This window comes from Ixodes scapularis, unplaced genomic scaffold, assembly GCF_016920785.2.
Source record: "Ixodes scapularis isolate PalLabHiFi unplaced genomic scaffold, ASM1692078v2 PGA_scaffold5__190_contigs__length_132052651, whole genome shotgun sequence".
NCBI lineage: Eukaryota > Metazoa > Arthropoda > Arachnida > Ixodida > Ixodidae > Ixodes > Ixodes scapularis.
This window is the reverse complement of record NW_024609880.1, coordinates 125,451,895-125,474,272: the sequence shown is the minus strand read 5'-3', so window position 1 is coordinate 125,474,272 and position 22,378 is coordinate 125,451,895. Positions and strand designations below refer to the sequence as shown.

General features: G+C 48.4%; 1 protein-coding gene across 1 annotated transcript; it reads left to right on the top strand.

The window, feature by feature from the left end:
* Positions 1-35: 35 nt before the first annotated feature.
* LOC8050435 (H/ACA ribonucleoprotein complex subunit 4) lies at positions 36-22,145 on the top strand. The gene is made up of 14 exons (XM_029978333.4): positions 36-327; positions 844-890; positions 2,968-3,054; positions 4,925-5,095; positions 8,539-8,709; positions 11,077-11,203; positions 12,167-12,297; positions 14,618-14,761; positions 15,390-15,510; positions 16,482-16,600; positions 16,920-17,014; positions 18,504-18,531; positions 20,169-20,294; positions 22,024-22,145. The coding sequence occupies exons 1-14, from the start codon at positions 303-305 to the stop codon at positions 22,075-22,077; spliced, it is 1,446 nt and encodes a 481-aa protein (XP_029834193.3). The 5' UTR covers positions 36-302; the 3' UTR covers positions 22,078-22,145.
* The last annotated feature ends 233 nt before the right edge of the window (positions 22,146-22,378 follow it).

Genomic DNA, 22,378 nt, shown 5'->3' with positions numbered 1-22,378 from the left:
AGTTTGCAAACAAAACCCGAACCAGAAGTGTTCTCGGACTCCTGTCATGGCGACCGGAAGTGACCTTTTGGACACAATTCTTTACAAAAGCATTAAACATAAAGGACAAAACAGGAACAGCAGGTCTTTCGTATGTCTTTTATCTCCTGTCCTTTATGTGTAACAACTTCTTAAAAAAGAATTCGGTTTTTGGACGACTACACTAGCGCCACCAAAGTCACTCCCCAGCTTCTAGCGCGGTTCAAGCATCGTCAACGCCATCACGCTTTCGCCTCAAATGTTTTTTTGAACACGTGTTTACCATGCAGGAGATAGAAGAAACACAAGGTAACCGCTTTAATCCCAATTCAATTTCTATCACGAATGCACCGAAGTAGACCCCAAAAATCTCAAATTCAGCTCGCGGTTTCAGAGTGCCGTCGGGCCTTTTAGCACGTTGGCGACGCTGTTTGTTTGCTTCGCTGTGACGGGCCTCGCTCAGATCGTGGCCCGCCTTTCGCGGATGCGAGCTTAAAAAGAATTGTCGCCCAACTTTGATTAGCACTGTGACCAGTTGCTTCGACCTTGTGCAGTACTGAATCTGTTGCGAGCGTCGCTTGCGCAGCTTAAGCGAGTGTTGCTTGATTCGGCTTGTCGCGCTTTGGACATGGCTTCCTCCGCGTCGCGGAAAGCCTCTTTGGCCACTTTGGCCGCATGACGTTCCCCGTGTCGCCTCTGCCGCGTCGGTAGGTCGGTCCCGCCGAAAAGCGCGTGGCGATGTGCGCGGCGGCGCCTTGCCACACGGAGCTGCTCGCCGTTATCCCCGCCATCGCAGATGCCCCAAACTCGTTTTCTCTCTTCCAGTTCTGTCGTCCTCGAAAAAAGAGAAGAAAAAGAGGAAAACCCTAGGGGTAAGTCCGACGTGCCTGCCGCTATCGGATCTTCTCACTGCGCAGAACACAAGGGCCTCGCGTGGATTTGGCCGGCTGCTATTCGAACCACGGGACGTACGCGGCGCCCTTGCTCGTCAAACGTAAAAAATCCGGCTTAAATAATAATAATAATAAAATACAGGCACGACATATTTGCTTGTTGCTCTTGCTTATATTGGGTGTCAAGAAAAACATTTACACGGTTCTTTTTACCGCAAAGATAAACTTTACATCGCGGAACGCTCATTCTCCCCCCAAATGTAACGGTCCGAAACAGATGGCAAAGTTTCACCACTAACCATTATTTTATTCAAAAGTTGTAACTGCTTTTCTGAAATTTTATATGTGAACCAGGCAGCCGACGGAGCTCTCGAATACATGGAGAGCTATACAGAGTGTGCGGATGTAAATGGTGACAAATAATGGTCAAACTTCCCGGGGGAAGTATGTTACTTTGATTGGCTATTCCTTTTGAGAACCTTCGGTAAGTAGCACATACTTTAAAAGTCTCACTGCCGAAGACTAAGTGCCTCCTGAAATTTACTTATATGGGTTCGGCATCCCTTCCTGTTCCCTTATGGGAAAAGAAAGGGCACTTAATTGTTCCTCAAGGGAACGACAAATCTGCAGAAGGTATCATGGGCGCATCTTTAGGATTACAAATTTGACTGACCTGGTCCATATGCCTGAAAACTTAAAACCTCCAAGTCACTAAACACATTTAGCTACTTTGTGAATGGCGAGGCATCGGTGGTAGGCACCTACCTCCCCAGGCGCTGAAAAATACATGCCGAGCTTCCCTGCGGGGGTCATGGAGCTGGGTATTGGTTTTAGCAGACAATGTGCTAAAAGTATTTTATCATACTTTTTTAGCGCACCATGAGTGTCTGTAATCCACAATTTTCTAGTGTTTTGACCTGCTGGCTTTTGTATTTAAGGTTTCTCAGATCCCCGTGCTCATTGCATTTTTGCATGTCCGTAAGGGTTCATCGTTGTACGGAATTAGTCGGTCGAGGCGCCGCATTCTCGCGTTTGCGCCATCTGTCAACAGCACATCGAAGTAGGCTAGCATTGTCTGCCGGTGCCGTCGTCCTGCGGTCACCCAGGCTCAGCACCATCGGTAGCGTCTCGAGATGATCAAAATAATTCGTGACATTTTGTTCGTGCCGGTACGCATCGGCAACTTAAAAGCATGACACTGGGGCATTTGTAGAGTGTAGCTCTCACGAAATAGTTCGCCAGTGAACCGAAAGTCATCGCACACTCACCCAAATATAAGGAGAACTAGATGTATTTCTCTCCCCTTGTCATGGCGGCCGAAAATGGCACGCATGCCCTGTATGGTGTCAGTTACCGAAAATGGGCACCATTTTTTCATTGAAAATTTAAGAAAATCACTTGGCTCAGAAAATATAACCAATCTCCGGCCCGAGCTTGCACCAAGCCGCGTCGAAACCGCAGACTGCTCTCGGCATGCTGGTGCCTGAAACGACCGTTCCCCGCTCAGCGTCAACTGCTGCCCTCTCAGCACACCGCCGTTTCATTGAGGGAGCTCCACAAGCCGCGGAGGAGGCTTCACCCTATTGTGGGCCAGCGACATCAATACTCACTACATTGACAGTGCCAATGGGCTGCTATTAATATTTGGTGTTCGTATTGTAATCTTGAACTTTGGCTTATATCTTGATTCAGCCTCCCTTTATAGGGAGAGGGAAAGCATTTTGAATGCACCAAGACCGGTGCTGCCTCCCTCCATTTGGAGTAAGTGCTGGGCGGGCATTGTCCTACCTGGACTGTGGTGAGGAAAGAATAAGGAATTCATGTTTCAGAAAAAAGACAGGAGCAGATTCTCCTCTTCATGTGGCTCTTTGACTTGAAAGTTGCTTACTCTTTCCTCGCCATCATCTCGGGTGTTACTTAAATATGATTGTTCCCTCAGTGTTCTTCGGTGTTAGAGATGCTAGCGTGGTGATCGCGTCCTATGTGGACGATTGCAGTGCACTCGTCCCTATGTGTCGACTAGCGTCTAGAGCTTGCAGACTGGGTGCTTTTACAGGACATCCAGGCAGAGGGCGACTTTGTGATCCAGCCGTCAGAAAAGGCGGGCAGCCTCAACACCTCACAGTGGCCACTTTTGCTCAAGGCAAGTCCCTCCTGATTACAAAGAACCCCGAGGCTGAAGCGAGAGAAACTAGGCGTGGTCCTTTTTAAGACTTTGCATTTGTGCTGTTCTTTTGCCTCGATCTTGGGGATTTTTTGTAATGAAGCTCAATTTACATCAGTTCGTTTGTGCTGTTACGTTTGTTTGCAAGTCCCTTCCTTAAAGCCTGATGCGCAAAAATTAGGGAGTTTTAGTATAACGTACGGAATTTTAGCGCACACTGGTGGTAAATTTAGCGCTTGCATTAGCGCATACTACACAAAAAGGTTTTAGAATAGCGTTTCTTCACCGCGACACAAAAACCCAAGCATGCTACGCTAAAACTTTCTATTATTTCTTCCCAGCAGAGGATTTCTCTCCTTTCCTTCGTTTTCCCCTCCAATTTTCTTCTCACTTCTTTACGTCTGGCAGGAGATGAGCACCGAAAGGTGCTGTTGCTATCGCTTGACTGGGACTTGTGGATCGCTTTTTAGGCTATTCTGCGACAAGCTCACGAGTTTCTTTTTGGGGAGGCCCATACTCCTTTCATTCTTCAGCTGACAGTATGCCGTAAGCCCTGTGCTCGTCGTGGCAATCCTATGTCTATCTTTAGGCATAGGACTGGCACCTTTGCATCTTCAGCCACGTGATTATGCTTCTGTCCGTACACATGCGCAGAGAAAAGGTCAGGTGATGAAAGGGAGGCGATCGATCGATTTGGCGAGCGCATAACTCCGACGGCACTGTCAGCTCAGGGGTCAACGGAAACTCACTGGCCGCTAGACTCGTTTTTTTTAATGCGAAAGCATTAACTGGTCTCGTAGAGCGAGCTGACGTCATCAGTTTGAAGCGCGAAAACGGTTCCTGGTTTTCACAATCTCAATAGGAGCGATTCGCCTTCGGTTCTATTGGCTGGCACATGTCGACGGGGCTCCCATTGGCTGCTGCACCATGGCCTCCGAGATCCCGAAGCACGCGCGTACTAGTACGCAGCAGATGACAAAGAGAGCAGACGAGCGGCTTACATGCTTTCGCATTCACAACTCATAAGAAATTGTTAGGTGTACCTCGAGCTTTTTAATCCTAAACGGCGACATAAAAAGGTGGGCTTCTTTCCTTCTTTTCTGACGTGGGAAAAACGGCAAGGAGAACATTGAGGAGAGTAAGCTCACTACAATTGAAAACGAGCGTGTTGGTTAATAGATACAAAGCTTGAAAGCATAAAACAGAGAGGACGAGGACCATTCTATGTTGTTGCTAAATGAAAGATGTCCTGTTCCCGTCCTCGTCCTCTCTGTTTTATACTCTCAAGTTTTGGAAGCTTACTACTTTCTGTTTGTTGTTTGGGCTCTAATACTGGTTCACACACGCGTTTGCTTAGGACCGAGTCCTCGCGACGAGGGAACACGCTGGCATACCGTCTACCAGGTAGCCCTGGAACTGTATTTTAGTAGAGTTTTGCAGTATTTGTGAGACCAAATGTGCATACTCTCTACGAGAAATGGTTGTTTATAAGATTGTCAAAAGTTTTTGGAGCCAGTCAAAAAAGAATGATACACAATAGGGAAGCGTGGCCACCGGTGCCGGCGTGCTTTCTGGTCGCAAGTGATCCCAAACACTCGGCGGTTGGCAAGGGTGTTACTTTAGTCCTTGCGTGGGATGTAGGAAGGGCCAGCTGCGTGGAGAGGCCCTCGGTTAAACCTGCCTATGCCAAAAAGCTGGCCAGACGCAGCATTCCCGGTGTCCAGTGCTGGCAAGGCAGCCGTGCACCAAGTGCTTTGAGGGGGTCTCTGGGCGCCGCTGCCGCGCTCCACCGCGCACGGGGGTCAAGAAGACGTTGTGGCCAACCCCTGCGTTCCTCTACCCCTGGCAGAACTTTGACAAGCTGAATGTGCGGACGAACCACTATGTGCCCATGCCACACGGCAGCTCGCCGCTCAAGCGGGAGCTGCGCGAGTACATCCGCTCGGGTTTCATCAACCTGGACAAGCCGTGCAACCCTTCCTCCCACGAGGTCGTCGCCTGGGTCAAGCGCATCCTCAAGGTCAGTACCGCTCTTTTCTGGGGCGTGCCAAGGAGGCGGGCTAGTAAGAGCTTCTCATGCCCACCATCTGTGGTGCGTGGGAGTGGGACGGCACGTTTTAGGCGGAAATAATGCCTCTCTGGAGACAAACAAAAGCTGCTCATGTCATTGTCAACATTTCTTTTTGGCACATGTTTTCTGCTACAAGCTCGGTGTTGAGATGCTTCATGAAAATGTGTGTGTGTGTCTATAGGTGACCAGCTTGTGTTCATCTCTTTGGAGATGAACACATTCTGGTCAGGTCATTGTCAACATTCCTTGTCGTCACATGTTTTCTGCTACAAGCTCGGTGTTGAGATGCTTCATGAAAATATGTGGTGCCCCGTAACATGTGCCCCCCCCCCATAAAAAAAGAATGTACTTGGAATGTGGGAACAACAATTGCTTTTGGAGACAATGAACTTCTGTCATTCCCCAAGCCAAGTTCTCACTGTCACTGTCAGTGAGATATTTGCGACTCCAACAGTCTATAGGTGGCACCACTAGTTTTCCAAGATGGCGGTTATAGTGAGGGTCGGAGATGCGTACCGGGTATACCAGTTGCTGGGCCTGTCTAGTGTGCTGGCATCATTGAGCAACACCCATTATTAAAGTGAAAGCTTTACTTGCCCCATTGGGCGAAAAATCGGAGTAAATTGTCATAAAGACGCGATTGCACGGCGTGCACTAGTCAGTCATTTGCTCAAAGACGGCGGCATTGTCCTTGGCGTCGTCCTAGACGACGTCTACCCAATATTTTGCCGCCGCCTTTATGCTTGCATTGTAGGGTTGTCGGAGGTATCGGAACAATCTTCTAAACCACTGCTGTTTTCAGACATAACTTTGGCAACTCGGAATCTCTGACTTTGTAGTCACAGACACCATATTTTAGACGGTCCTCCTAGACCTCTAGGATGACCTTCGTTGTCACAGTACATGAAAAATAAGCGGCGTAGTCGGCATTGTGATGGCCATAAAAATATATTATCAAGCGTCATCAGTGCGATGTCACCGCCGGAGTGCCGTGGGCAAAAGCTGCGTTTCGGACTTCGTCTCGGCTTGTTGTGTGCTTCGTGCGATGGACTGTGAGGCGACCACAATCAAAGATTTATGGCCTCGTCAACACCACGACCTCCTTACGTGTCCTCTTCTAGGCATCGTTCTCAACTTCGTCCTAAAAGTTGTCCTAGGCGTCTTTCTTGACGTCGCCCTTAACTGGCTTTCGCCTTCCTACACGCAAGCAGTCTTAAGTGCAGTCTTGTAATTTTTCCCGCTTATACGCGGAAGCTAGGGTGTTATGCGCGCAGGTCACCTCTTTATCCTGAAAAGAAAAACAGTGGTTAGCGCAATATTTATGCCGGGAAGCCCATTTTAATTCAGGAATGAAACCGAAACTAACATTTATATTGGATTTAATTTCTCGATCGGTTTTTCTCCTATATGCCTCACAGCGTTAGTGAGCTACAGAAATTGTTTGTGGAAAGTTTATTTTGTGGCATACACGGCCAACCCAGGAACAATGACAAGGTCTTCCATACACCTCAGATGTTACGGAATACAGTATTCGTTGAAAAAATCTATGCTGTTATTTTTGTGTTCTTGCTGCCTTTTTTCAATCAGATAATTGCCATGTGAAATAATGACCTGTGGGTCCTTTAGTGAGTTTTGGGGAATTTAGATTAATAGTTGCTTTAGCATTATTCCCAGCACAAGAATAATAAAACCAATCCAAATTTTACAAAATAACATCACGGGTGATGAGTTTAACAATTTGTTTGCAAAACATAAATTAAGAGATGCTGTTCTCACTGTAAAAACCCACAAAAACAATTTGAGTCAGACAACAAAAGTCTGTGTGTTTTTTTAGGCAACACATGATGGGCATAGGACTTAATATTACATGCAGTGTTTATGTCTACCTTGAAAACAATGTCAGAGTTGTTCATATGCTAAAAAGACAACAAGATGAGATCTTTCTGTAAATACTATAATGGTTAAATGGCATAATTTTTTTTTATTGTGGTGTTCATTGGGGGCATACATTACGGTACTTTGTAAAAATAATACAATCAAGATATTTTAATAAATAGTGTTTCCAACTCTAATATAATTTATTGCTTATGACCTAATTTCAAATAAACAACAACTATGGGAATTCAAAGTTGGCGAATTGTCATCACTAGTGGCAATTACAGCATTCTTAATTAATGAATTATAAAATAAAAGTAGTCTAAACATTCTTAGTCTGAGCAATCCAGGTAAAATGACATTATTTGTGGGCAAAGCATGTGGTGATATACCAAAGTTGCGACTTTTGACAATCAACGAAACTTCCGCACCAAATGCTCTGAAATACGAAAAAACAGATTCCGTTGTTTTTTTTATTACAAAACTACCCACAACATTTACTTTTTTCACTTTTGCATGCCGCAGCTTTGCAAATTTCAGCCTTTCCAGTTCAAAGGAACGCCTACCCGCTTGCATGTCTGCTCACTGCCGCACGTTTCGGTGGCCTCAGAAACTGGTGAAACAGTAGTGAGTTTTAGTATTGCGTATACAGACGAACGCATGCACTGTGTCTTTGCGTTAGCATTGAGGATTGCGTGTTCCACACTGCGCGTGCGGGGAGCCCAAAATTGTGGTCTTGGATTCGAGCATGGCAGCGATGCACATGCACAGCGTGGAGCATGCAACTCTAACAGAAATGCACAGCACTTGCGTTTGCTTCTACGCGCAATACTAAAACTCTCTAGGAAGGTACAATCACATGCCGGCTGCAGTACTACATTGGGACAGTAGAGAGTGCTGTTTGCATTCAGAAATGAGTGTTCGCAAGCCATGATCGCGAGCAATTACGGCGTACCCGCTGAGCAGGAGAACCGGGGGACTCTCACTAGAGCGCTTTCCGTTTTTGCCGCGAGAGGGCGAGCAACGAGCTGGAGACGCGAATAGCTGTATGGGTTTGTGCATTCCATGCTGCATCTTTCGTATTGCACATATATCTGCTTGAGTTTCTGCATTTTTCTAGTAGTAGTTACAAAAAAGAGACACTATGTTTCAAATGGTCCTTATTCAAGCACTAGGCAGAAATATATATATATATATTTTTTTTATGTTTGCTATTTGTGCAAGGTTCTCTGCTTTCACCATTTCCTTCCTGTGATTTTGCTGAGCACCGCCGGAGCGCTTGCCATGCCCTGCCGACCAACTTTTTGGCTTCGCCTTTAAAACAGCTGTACCAAATTCCTCGGGGGTTAGAAGGACTTGCACTCATGACACGGTTGGACACAATGTGCTTGAATGGGACGGGGGTGTGACCCAATGCCTCGCCCCTCCCAACGGTGGTTCTGGAAAGGGTGCGCCGTGGGTTTAGAGGCGCTTTGGGGCACTGGCCCGGGCCTCAAAGGGCGACCCCCTGCACCCAGGTGGAGAAGACGGGACACAGTGGCACCCTGGACCCTAAGGTGTCCGGCTGCCTCATCGTGTGCATAGAGCGGTCCACCCGGCTGGTCAAGTCCCAGCAGAGCGCGGGCAAGGAATACGTGGCCATCTTTAAGCTGCACGAGGACCCCAAGTCAGAGCGGGAGGTGCTCCAGGTAGACCTTTTACCCTTGCTCTCTTCGGGGGAAAGGATCCCTTGCCGCGGGGGCCACCTCCTTGTTCTTGAGTCTCGGCAGGCGACGTACGACCTTTGCGAACATGTAATCTTTTTCTTTGTCTCTTCACACGCTGAAGCATAGCCTCCTATATACTGACACAGCCTGGCAGATCGCCACGAGAAGCGGAAGCGAAATGGAAAAGGTGGAGTGGCAGACAACGGATGAGAGGAGAGCCACGTGACTGGCGCCCCGCTGCGGCGGGACACCGAAACACATTTCTCCTGAGCGAACAAGTGTGTTTCGGGACCTCGCCACTGCAAAAGCTGTGCACTGTCATACAGGTCCCCCGAGAAATGGCTCCTTGATGCTCTGTGCTACCAGAGCCTCGCGCTCCAAATCTGCAACCGGGCACTTTATGGCTCCGTCGTCAAACTGCCAGGCTTTGTGAGTATAGAGAAGGCTAAGGCTGAAGAGACCGATCTGTTTCCTAGAGTGTGGCAAAATTGTGACACTTATTCGGCCAGTCCCATAGGGGCCGGCTGGAGAGATTGGGTTGCATTGTGGTCTTCTCGGTAAGTTACGAACATGAGGCCGTCTTTCATACACTTTGTTTTGGCAAGACTTGGCAAGCGGCGACGGGTTGATCGAATCTTTCAAATGAGGCACGGGACGGTGTCGGAGCCCACACTTCCTGTGAAGAGCAGTTGCGAGCTTCAATTGTCGCTCCAATTGGCTCACAAAGGATTTTCACTCTTTGCCAGGTTATGCTGAAAAGGAGTATAGTGCATGCTCATTGGAGCCCATTTTCAGAGGCAGCAGCTCGCATGTGACACTTTTGTAGGATAATGGATAGAGGTGCGTGGAACTTTGCAGTACTCTTTCTCCTCCACCCTTACGAGGGGTCTGCACCACTCTGAAGAAAAGCCTTGTGATTTGGCAGAAATGTGCCGACCTCTTCTAGGATGGCACTGGTATGGCACGCACGTCAAAACCAAGTGCTCTAGTGTCTCACTCTCATCATGGCAGGTGGCACATAATGTCTGTCTCCTGAAATTTAGCCCTGTATGTCCTCTTCTTCAAAACTCTCATTGTTAGAGCTGATTTTTCCTACAATCTTACCTCCCACATTTTTCTTTCTGCCTCTTTCACTGCCTTTTCCACTGAAGTAGTCTGCTGAGCCCCACCGCTAGTGTGTAGGTATTTAAATGTAAGCTTTCAAGTTCGGTTTGTCAATTTTGTGTTTAAGCTTTTCATGTAATAATACTTGAGTACCTTCTGTGCCCACTCATTTCAGTCAACTTTTGTTCAAGTTTCAACTTGGGTAATTGCCTCCCTGCTCTCAAAAGACGACCGGCCCATGTCTCCCTGTGCTCCCTCGTTTGGTGTCTTTCCATGTGCTTCGAGTGCCAATCTGCGTGCGCTTCGTTGAATTACTAATCCTGCTTGAACCTCTGATTTCATGCATAGTACCCCATTGCCAAAAGACTGTCCTGGTACCATTACTCCTTTCCATATGCCCCTGTCCACTTCATATCTATCATAGTTCCATAGTGCCTGAGCTTCATAATAGATGAATTTCTTTTCCTTTTTCTAATTATATTCTCCTCATGTTTCTCTAGATATTTGTGTTTTCCTACATGGTCTATTACAATCTCCTGTATCCTCAGGGGTTCCCTTTCTTTGTCGTTAGAGACTCCATGAGCCCAGACCATAACAATTCAGTAATGTTGCCACGCAGAGGACAGAAATCAATCTAAATATGTTTTGTATTGCGTTCAATGGATGGCAGCCCCTGTAACCTTCGTTTTAAGGTGCATTCAAAGGTAAAAGATGATGAACGTCTAAAACAGTTAAAGGGATGCTGAACCAAAATTTGTGTTTCACAAAATGAGGTAGCCAGGAGTGTTAAAGGGGCGCCACAAACCCCAAAACCCCACTCATAAAGAGATATCGTGAACGGATGGCCATATTTTTGTAAAATAAGGATGCGATTGAGTGAGAATCGCAATGTCGCGTTTCCTGCAGAACATTTGAGGAGAGGAAACGGCCTTGCTTCTTTCCATCTTCGCGTTTTTGCGGAGTCAAAGTGAGAAGAGGAGTAAACGAGACTTGTGTTACGGGCTTTTTTGGCTTTGTTCAAGTGCGCTCTTCCTTCACAAAAATACGACCATCCAGTGGAGATATCGCTTTATGAGTGATGCTTTCTGGTTTCTAGCACCCCGCCTAGGGCTTCCACATTGTTTTCTGAAATCAAAATTTCGGTTCAGCATCCCTTTAAGGGGTTGCCTAAGAACACCCCTTGGAGCGCTTGGCCAACGAGCTGCGAGGGTGAGGGCATCTCTGTAGTCGGGGCTTCCCTTGCAGGCATGCGAGAAGTTGAAGGGGGCCCTGTTCCAGCGGCCGCCCCTCATCTCGGCCGTCAAGCGCCAGCTGCGCATCCGCACTATCTACGAGAGCAAGCTGCTTGAGTTCAACAAGAACAACAACATGGGTGAGGGGAATGCCCGGGAGGGCACTGAGGCAACTTTCAGCTCTGCACGTTCGACCCATTTTGACGTTAAGAGTTCCTCGCGGAGAAAGGATGTAACTTGCAGCCCCGAGTAAACTGCCATACCTAACTCGGAACACAACCGCCTCGAAGGCTCCTTTCCTTGGAAGCCAAAATTTCAGGTGCAGAGGAAGCGACAAAGTGAGGTCGTTTTCACTTGCACTGCGGGAATCGGTACAGACTTTAGCCAGAAGGGAGCTGTTTCTCTGCCCTTGAGAATTCGCCTTCAGTCTTGGGGCAGGTAACCAACCCTCGCTTATGTACAGCCTGTATAGCTCGCTTGCCACTCTAGCTTTGTTTGAAGGTAGGGGACCTAGTTCCTACCAATACATTTTGGAGAAACTGTTTAGCTAAGGATATCCATCCTCTTAGATGAGGAGACTCTCCTAATGCAGAGCACTCGTGTTGCTGGGTCAGGGTTCACTGTTGCTTTGCTGCCAAAGTGGACAATGGGCGTGCGCAAGACACAGCCCTTCATGTGCTCTCTGCATTTGAGACAGATCTTCGGCAAGGACGGCTCGGGGCATCTCGCACCTCGATGCAGTTGCCGCTGTCGTCGTACACCGTGTGACGGTACTAGTGTAATAGTGACATTGTTGGTTTTTGCATGACCGAATTTTAGCTCTCGGGTTAGGGCGGCCACGGTGCGGGTATTTTTGATGACAGCTTATCGATTCGAGAAAAACACTGAAAAACCGGCCCTTGCTGCTTCATGATAAGGGTGTTTCTCAGCAAAGTTTCATTGTGCGAATGAGAAAAGGGAACGCAAACTGCCACTTCCCTCCGTAAAAATGTAGAGGGTATGCCGAGATGGAAAGAATCATTGGCAACACTTTGGTGCAATTCAAAGCAGTGTCCTTTTCCTGCGGGATAGAAAGGAATGCTCAACGTGGGGGCCGTGTGCAGGGGTGCTGTGGGTGAGCTGCGAGGCGGGCACGTACGTGCGCACGCTGTGCGTCCACCTGGGCCTGGTGCTGGGCACGGGAGGAGTGATGCAGGAGCTGCGCAGGGTGCGCTCGGGCATCCAGGACGAGAAGGTGAGTGTGTGCGGGAAGGCGCCTGGAACTCGTCTCCTGCGGGTGCACTCGTGTTTTCGTTTACAGCGCGTCTGTTTCCACCCGACGACGCCACGGCCGGCACAGTGAGGCGCTTGCCACTTTCTCAGCATTGGCACGTTGGCGGCAGATGTCTGTTCCGCTCCCTGTCGCCTTGCGGCTGACCAGTTGACAGACGCTGAGATGAGTTGGGGGGTTGCGGCGACCTCCTTCGGGCCGCCACTTGTACAGTTGAGGGTGACCGTAAATTTGTTTGAATAAAGCAAAGTTTGAATTACCGGGAGTTTCCTCCCATAGAGACGTATAGGATGGGACCTGCATGTTAGTATGAATTATCAACAAGTTTGAATTAAGAGGGTTTGAATTAACGAGATTCAACCGTAGGACCAACCGCCGTGGCATGCAACCTATTGTGCTGCGGGCTCACGTAACATACTCTGTTGCCACTTTGGGGCCACTTCCAATGCAGGGGTGGTAGAGATGCCAAGCGTCCAAGATGCATTCCAGGCGCTTAGTCAGTGCAGCTTTTTTTCTTTTAGAGCGCAGCTCTTAGGCGCCTGTTTCCGGCTTGAGCGGCATTGCCGTCGCCGTCGGCGTAACCGCAACACCCCCCCCCCCCCCGAGGACCTCGGGAGGACGTCGGGTTCATTTGGGAGGACCTCGGGTTCCTTCGGGAGGACCTCGGGTTCCTTCGGGAGGACCTCGGGTTCCTTCGGGAGGACCTCAGGCTCCTTCGGGAGGACCTCAGGTACCTTCGATGACCTCAGGGAGGGAGGGGGGTTACGTGACCCCCCCCCCCCCCCCTTGGTACCCTTCCCTACTCCTCCTCAAGAGCTGCACTCTAATTCGACGTTACATGGAGTTGTAAACAATTTTTTTTTTTTGCGGTTGTTTTTATTAGGCATTTTTGAGCGTGGGTCACACTTGTGTGTCCGGAGGAGTTACGGGGCCGTGTGCATGTCTCGTCTAATCTCGACTGTCCTGCACGGCGCAGGACAGTCAGGGGAAGCGAGGCTCTTCGAGGCAATGAGTGGTGCTGATTGTTGGGCAAGTTGGTGCTGAATTCAAGAATGCACGTTAGTGCTTCGAGACAAGGACAAAAGGAAAAGTGGCATCCAGTTCTTCTTTTGTCCTTGTCGTTGAACGCTATCATGTACTGCAGGGTTCATACAGCTCCTTAAAATCCTCGAATACCTGGTATTTCAATAAAAGCCTTTGAATGGCCTTTATATCTCCTTTAAATTTGCAATGCTCCTTGTATTCCTCGAAATTTCTAAACATTTTTTTACAAATCGCGGTGGTTTGAGAAGTTTACTCACGGGAGGCTTACGTAGAAGGTCTGACTCCGGAGTGCAGGTAATCAAATAACAGTACCAAAAAAAAGAGCAGGACGCTTTTTTGGAATTGTTGATTTACATGAAAGGGGATACACTTCAACTCTCTCGACTCATTCGAGCCGTGGCGATGCGTGTAGGGGCGCCGACGTTGCTGCCTACTTTTTTTGCCGCTGGATGCATTGCCGTCAGACTCTAACCACCAAAAAGTGCATTGTTTATTTCTCCTACATGTAGCCTGTTTCGTGCACGAAAAACAGTTTTTGTTGCTAAGCTGCCAACAATCACGTAATTCATCGTCATGATTGCGTCATGTGACATGCGCCTGTTTTAAAGGAGCTTCAATCTATAATCTAAGACATTCCATGTCATCGCCACTTTTGCTCTGTGTTGCTTTGAATTTTGTCTTCTGATGCCTTTAAAATCCTTGAAAAGTCCTTGAATTTTGCATTAAAATATTCTATACGAACCCTTGTATTGTCAAGAAACGACGTGGCCCAGACGGGAGAGCGTGTTTCGAAACGACGTTTGAAGGCTACCAGTAAGGAACAGCCAGGGTGTGGCCATTACCGGGATCCCTGCAGATCCTCGTGAATTTCCGAAACAACGCCGGGGGCCAAATGCAAGGTTTTGAATAGAGGAGCCACGACCGAATGCACTAAAATTGCCGTTTTTATACGTCCTCGATTCATGTGTGTCGTGGCACATGCTTTGCAACAAGTGCCGAGCAAGTTAGGAATGCAGTGGAGGGGCTGGCCCTAAGGGGTGTGGGAGGATCGTTTTACAGAGAACAGTCTGGCATCTAAAGCAGCCCTGCTGAGAGCAGGATATTGTCATTTCTGAGTGACTCGGAACAGGCGTGCCATTCGAAATCCTGGATTTTTTAGTCTGGGAAGCCGGATGTGACGGGTCAAGGGCCCACCCGCCTGGCCACGGTGGCCGGTGCCTTGAGTGAGCGTGCTTTGCAGACGGGCATGGCGACCCTTCACGACGTGCTGGACGCCCAGTGGCTGTACGAGAACCACAAGGATGAGACGTACCTGCGCCGAGTCATCAATCCGCTTGAGCGTCTGCTCGTCTCGCACAAGCGCATCGTCATGAAGGACAGCGCCGTGAGTTGGACCCTCTTGCTGCCGTGGCATACAAAATCATCCTTTGCCATCTGAGGCAACAAAGAAAAATATTTATGCTTCAACCTGATATTAGGAAAAATAATAGAAAAAAAAAGACAGACACATGTACGCTCTTAAACAATGCATGTTTGTCAGTTTTGTTTATTTTTCCCAGTCTTGGATTGAAGCAGGGGTACCATTCACCAACTCGTCTGTAATCTTACTCTTAAAAGCTTTTTTTTTTTTTTTGGTGGGGTTGATGAGATCAGAACTGGTTTTTACGCAATGCTGACGGGCTCATTTGAGTCTGTTAAACATCCGCGCGAATTCACATTCATAAGGTCTGTGCAGATGAATGGAGCTTGGCTGTATTTCTTAAAATGGGGAACCCACCCATAATAGCAACCAAAGAAGGCCACTATATAATCGTGAGCAAAACTTCCGAGCCCATTGAAATAACTCGGACGCTCCGCTGTGTCAGCTGCTCCTATTAGTGCAAGTGCCGTGGCGTGAAATGACCCGGATGACACGATAATGTCTCGTCAGGAGAGCTGGTATTCCACCATTACCAAAATCAAACGCAACGAAAGATTGTATTGTGAAGGTGTTGCACACGTCTGCCGCGCAGGTGAACGCTGTCTGCTACGGTGCCAAAGTGATGCTGCCCGGTGTCCTCCGCTACGAGGACAACATTGATCTCAACGACGAGATCGTCATCATCACCACCAAGGGCGAGGCCATCTGTCTCGGTAGGGCCCCGTTCTTCCTCGCATGTTTCGCTCTCGTGTTTGGAAGTAACGGCACGCGTAGGAAGCAATGGCAGCTGTAGTATAGCGCCTGGAACGCATCTCCGACTGGTGTGTTTGGCGTCCCGTTTCGCCGTCGAAAGTGGTCCCGGAACGCTAACGATTGATCTTGCAAAAGCTGCCGTGTCATGCGGATGTCTCAATGCTGGAGGTCGGTCGTAAAAATACTAAAGAAAAGTATGAGCGAATTTAAGTGTTGCAATGTCCCCTGGCTGCCGGGGATTGTTGAGCTGGAGGGCGACCTGCAGCTGAATGGGCGTCTTCCGCATCTACGACTGCTGCCGCGATACCGCCAAGATCGCAGCCGGCTACGACACCATTATGCAGAAATGGAGGGACTACCGTATTTTCTGGGCTATAGTCCGCGGACTATGCATGTTTAAAAGTTGAAGGCTTAGGCTGTGCGGATTATCTATGCGTGCAAAGTATACTGGAATTCTGTTTTTCGAGATCGTTCATTATGACTTGACGTGACTGATCTTGCGAATAAAAGAGTATGCTAATGATGATTTATGTACAATACAAGCTTCTTTGTGAGCTAAGAAAGCAGACATTTGTCAAGGTCTGCCGTGGATGAGAAGATTTTTGTGTCGTCTAAGCACCAAATGCAGGCTATGCTCCGTGTGCAGACTATCTAAGCAAAATCTTTTATTTTTGACCCCAAATTTGCTTTTGTAGACTGTAGCCTGGAGAATATGGTACCTTTTAGGATGCGGCAAATGCACCGCTCGGGGAAGTGTTCCAGGCACCATACCTGTATCTTGCCGAGGGTGCCCGGAGGGCGTGAAGTCGCACAACCCCTCGCCTTGAGCAGGGCAGAGGGGGTGTGTGGGACGCCCCGTGGACCCCATCGGGGGCGCGAAACTGCTCCCCTCGTCGGGCGGCCCCTGAGTTGTCCGTGGGCTTGTGCGTAGGCATAGCCCTGATGACGACGTCGACCATCACGACATGCGACCACGGCATCGTGGCCAAGATCAAGCGGGTGGTGATGGAGCGGGACACCTACCCCCGCAAGTGGGGCCTTGGACCAAACGTGAGTTCTTTGCCTGCTTCGGCTGCCCGGCCACTCTCGGAACCGAGACTGCGGGACGCGAGCCGCACGAACAATGAGGTCATTACTCTGAGACAGACTTGGAGTGGGGATCTTGCGACGGTAGACTTTGTGAACCCTACAATGCACGCAAAGTGCGCATTTGTTCGACGACCGCTTTACTATCAAACGGCGGGGCCAATGCTTGCAAAGTGGCGACTCTCCGAGAGTTCTCGAGTTGCGTGCGGAAGGATCGCGTTGCGGCTCGTCGGCCCCTGTCCGGGACGCCCACCAACCTCCCGGGGACTGCCTCGCTGCGCAGGCCATCCGCAAGAAGCAGATGATCAAGGAGGGCAAGTTGGACAAGCACGGGCGCCCCAACGACAACACCCCCGAGGGCTATGAGGAAGGGGCGGGGTGAGTGACCCTGTCGACGGATGTCTGGCACTGTGACCGCTCGTCCGGGAAATCCGAGCTGTGCTTACCGTCCACCTTGTGCGGTGCTTGGGAAATTGTTGAAAGTGTGTACGGAGAGGCAGGCTCGGCACTAATGGAGAGAAGCCTAAATGTCTTTGGGATCAAACGTCCATGAAACAAGTAAAGTGTGCAGTTTTATTTTTCCCTCATATTCTAGGGTTCTGGAACGTAAACATCTTAAACAGGAATCTGTCTTGCTGGGTTATGAAGTATGAAAGAAAAAAAACAGTAAAACTGTATCCGCCAGAATTACTAGCAAAAAGGTTAACATCCTCCCCTACACATATAAAGTTGGGAACGATCCCATAGTTCTAGTTGATCACTAAGTATTTAGGAGTTAAAATATCAGCACGCCTCAGATAAAATCGCCGCCACCTTATTAAATTGTGCAGTACGACTCGAAAAAAGTTATTTTTAAAGCAAAACCTAGGCAATACCACAAGCCGTGAAATTGACTGTCTACACAACACTTGTATGGCCCACCCTAGAATATGCCTGCGCAGTGTGGTTCCGTACTGACAGATTCGCATCGGAAAGAAAAAGATGGCTCGTTGCCTTCTCCGCATTCCACCGCGGGATGAGACGCAGTGTAGGCTCGAGGGAAATGTCTCGCAAACGAAAGCTTGCCGATGGTGGCGTCGCAAGTGGCACCCATCAACGAGTCATTGAGCTGACTAAAAATACATAGCAAATTGCTGGGCGTGAATACACGTGAAATGTGTGGCGTCTACACTCTCGGCGCTCTTCATTGGTTAGTTTAGCGACTGGTTTAACGCTCGATAGCAATTCCTGGAATGGAGATGCCGGCGCACACCCGGGTTTTAGAAATCTGTGACAGGGTGTCAAATTGCTATATGCTGGAGGCAGGGCAGATGCCCTGCAAGGCTTTCCCGCCAAATGGCACCTGAGCTCGTGGCAATGTGTCGCGACATGCTGGAAAGACACTCGCTTAATCATCTAAATGGTCTGGGTTCGATTCCCGCCTGGCACGAACGCTTTTTTATTGAGGATGTCCTCTTTCCCCCGCTCAAAATGGTGGCGGTGTCCAAAATAAGGCGTGTGATATCATCACCTGGCTCAGCAAATCAGGATAGAGGTAATCGGCGGCTCCATTTTTCGGCTTCACAAATTTCTAGACCCCCCCCCCCCCCCTTCTTCCTGAAGAGACTAAGCACGTTTCACGTGAAAACAGTGACTTGCATTGCAGCAGTGTAAACACTTCTGTAGGATGTCATAAGGTTGAGAGCTGGCACAAAGGGAGCGTCAGACCGGACAGGACCGAGCGCTGTGTTGTCCGGTTTGTCGCTTCCTTTTGTACCTTTTTGCACTGTTTTATCTCATTATCTTCTAGAGGATGATTTGCCCACCCATTGTGGGTATGGAGAGGCTTCTTGAAGGACGTGTATTTATAGACTTTTCTCTCCCCCAGGGAAGTTCCCGGAGGCAGCACAAAGAAGGTACGTGCACAGGACTGTTCTTGGTTAAAGGGCTCGGAAGCGCAATCTCCATCGGTCTCAAGGGAACCCTTTGCTAACCGCCGTTAAGCGGCACATCCGTATGGCCCACATTTTTCGTTTCCCAATGAAAGATGTAGTTGGACGGAAGGAATAAGGGGATTGTAATAATCTGACTTATTGGGCTAGTTGGTTTGAAGTGAATACCTTGCAAAAAAAAAAAAACTTGGACAAAGGTAAAGAAACACACACAACAGGACATACAGACAGAGTGACAAGGGAAATCATATAGGCTTCTTTTATCTCTGGACTTGGCAAGAGATCTGTCAGCGAGCCGTCGGTGGCTTCATCTGAAAAAAGATCCGGGTACCTTTGATCAACTACGAAAGGCCTACGTAGCCACTGATATGGCCAATCTTGACAAAAAATATGCTGCTTGGTTGGTGCGTGTGTGGTGTCTATCTTGTCTGATTAATATGCTTCTTGTTTTCTTTTTTCCTTTTTTGTGTATTAAAAAAAAAACAGTTAGTTCAGCACCGTCCTGTCGTGTGTGTTTCTTTACCCTTGTCCAAGTTTTTTTGCTGCTGTTCCTTCCCAAGATGTTCAATAAAGGGGACAAACTGTGAAGGGCATTGAAAATAATTTGGATCTACTGTAAAGACCCGCGTATGATATGAACCCGCATAAAATACAAAACATAATTTGAGGACCATGAAAAGAAAAGGTTTTATTTGCATATAATTCGAAACAATCTAAGGACCGCAAAATCTTTCCACGTAAAATACGGCCCAGGAAGTCTTAAGAAGAATGTTTATTTGCGTCGTAATTGAGCCTTAATCACTGCCATCACTCCCATCAGGCTCCTTGTCCGACGCCTCCTCCCAAAGGCAGTCTGTCGTCTTCGATGCCGTCGAGCGCATTTGAAATCCCGCACTTCTTGAAAGAGCGTGCGCAGACGCTGTGAAAACCTGGCACGGCGCATAAAGCGAGCAACCCAATGTCAGCTCGCCAAAGTTCTCTCGCCTTCTCTTGCAGCAGCTTGATATTTATTGCAAGGTGCCGTTCATGTTGCTCTTTTACAAAGTCGCTGAGACTTGCCTCGATGTCGGTGAACACGTCATTCTTTGGGCTTCTAAAGCTTCTTCTCATTCCGTTGCTCGCAAACAGAGCTTGCTTTTGTCGTCTCCATCCGCGGATGCTGCCTTCATTTACGGCGAATTGCCGTCCGGCAGCACTGCTGTCGATGTGTTCCGCAACCAAAGTGACTTTTCTTTTGAAGACGGCCGAGTAGTGTTTTCGCGCCGATGCCATTGCCTAGACTGACTGTGGACGGATGGTGGCGCCTCGGACATTGTGATTTTAATGATGATGGTAGGTGTTTTGAACGCTAATTGCTTCGAAACCGAAACTATGTCAAACTGCGTTAGACCGCGCCTCATCGAAGCCGAAAATTGTTGGGACCCGCATATAATACGAGCCGCAAATTTTACATAGCAAAATTAAAAAAAAAAATAAATAAAAAACTTTGTATGCAGGTTTTTATGGTATATAAGGGTGAAAAAAATAATTTGTGGCGGCGCTTTTGTGGTGTGGCTGGAGGCCAGCTTGGGTGACCGGTGACCTTGTGTACAACCCCGCAGAGGAAGCACAGCGCAACCTCCGATGCACCGGCTCCCGAGGCCAGCGAGGAGGAAGGCGCTTCCGTGGCCAAGGAGAAGAAGAAGAAGAAAAAGAAGAAGAAAGACTCCCAGGACTCGGACCAGGAGGTGAGTGCAGCTCGTCTCTTCACCTGGGCTTCGATTTTGGTCACCGCGAGAGCATCGGCGAGATATAATTTGCCTTTTATAGACTGTTTATCTGCTAATGCGAGCAAAGAACAAGGTTTGTCTGCTACAAAGCATCATTTGCAGATGGAAATAAAACAGGAAAACACACTGCATTGTCTGCTAACAGAGCGGGAAAAAAAAGTTTATCGTCTGCTACGATCCAAGTTTGAGATCGGAAGCAAGCTGAAATTGTGATTGTCTGCTATTTGACGTTGGAAGCCATTGACAGCCCGTGCTTCTTCACAAGTTCTTCTGCTGCCGTACACAAGCAGACAGCAACCGGTGGACGAAGGAGTACCAAGGACAAGCAGATCAGAGGCACCTCCCTCACTATTTGTATCTTGGTGAGACGTTCTCACCAAAATATTGCTCAATGGTGGGCTCGCAAACATGTCAAAAATGCCTTGGTTGAAAGCTGTAAAGAGCAGCCAAGAATGCTCTCGCCTCGACCAAAATCCGACCCCTGGTTGCGCCCCAACAGCTCGAACCTGCCAAGTCGGTTTCTGCCTGGCAGAAAACAGCAGGTCTGGGAACTGATCCCGCAGAAGGAGAGGGTGTCGTCTCCGGCTGTGCGTCGAGTGCCAACTGCCCTAGCTAAATAGGACATCTCTGGGAAAAGTTCATAGTGCTCATCAGGACATCGTGCAAGCTCTTGGAGCATCTTGCCTTCTAACAACATGACCAAAATCATGATATGCTATAGCCGTTTCTATGAAACTTTCAATGAGTCCTGTCTACTAGATAGTGCAGAACTTATTTATACAACTTATTGTTCAGCTACTGTCATTGATTAAATTTACGATTAGCATATGCAGAAAAAAACTATGTTCTTGCACACACGTAGGGCATACACACTTGAGAGTCTAGTAAAATAAGCTAATTCTCCTTTGAAACCGCCATGTTCAATCAACAAAAGAAATAATGTGTGCGAGACCTATTATTTAAGAAGAATTGAAAATCGCAATGACACCATTTTTGATGGGCTAACAAAAGTTTACTACACTTTTCATAAATATAAAAAAAAAACATAGATTCTAACCAAACTTTGACAGCTGCATTCTACATACCTATTCTAAGAGTGGACAATTGGAGAGGGAGTGCTGGGGGCTTCAAAGAGAGAACCAACCCGGCACTCCGAGTGACGTCACTGCACACCTCAGTCGAAGGTCGTTGTGACCCTACCTTTGATTTGTTTTATGTTTCTTTCCCTTACAAAAACTATGGTTTTCTACTTTTCATTCTATGGGAGACGGTGCAAATTCTCGCAATTAATTGCCCAAAGTCCGAAAACGTTTGCACCGCCCCTCTCTTGCTACAGTGCCTGAAATGTGTCTCCATCCGGTGCGTTTGACATCCTATGCCGCTCGGGCTTCGGAAGGGGTCTTCGAGTATTAACAATCGTGCCGACGGATGTCGCGATCCTGGTGGTTGGTCGTAGAAGTTCCGGCAAAAAGCAAGAGCGAGCGTTGCCGTCATTTCAACTCCCGGCCGCAGAACGGGCGTCCGCCACATCAACCGCCGCTGGGTCTTCGAGGCAGCAGAACGACGCGAGCGACCTCGTCGGGGCAAAATTTAAAGGACCACAAATGAGGACATGCATTCCAGGCACCGTAGCCAACACTGCCAGGTTTCAAATGCTCGTCTGATTGTGTGCTCGCATGTCTTGCAGACGCCCTCCAAAGGAGAGAAGAAGAAGAAACACAGGACGGAGGAGTCCGACTGAAGAGCTGCGCCGGGACCCATTCCACCCTGTATCTATCCTCCCCAGTAAATGGCTCTCGCCTGTTTTTAGACGTGGCCCGTGTCCCTCTCCGAGTGCAGCATTCGTGCGCCTTGAATTGATGGATAAGCTGCCACTGGCTCGCACGCTGCATAGTTCCAAGGAACACCACCCCACACTCCATGGCACTGCGGCCGAGGCGCCAAGAGTATCAGAAGCGGCCACGGTGCGAAGAATGACATTCATGCTTTCGCATTCACAACTCATAAAAAGTGCTTAGGTGTCCTTGGAAATTTTTTTTTTT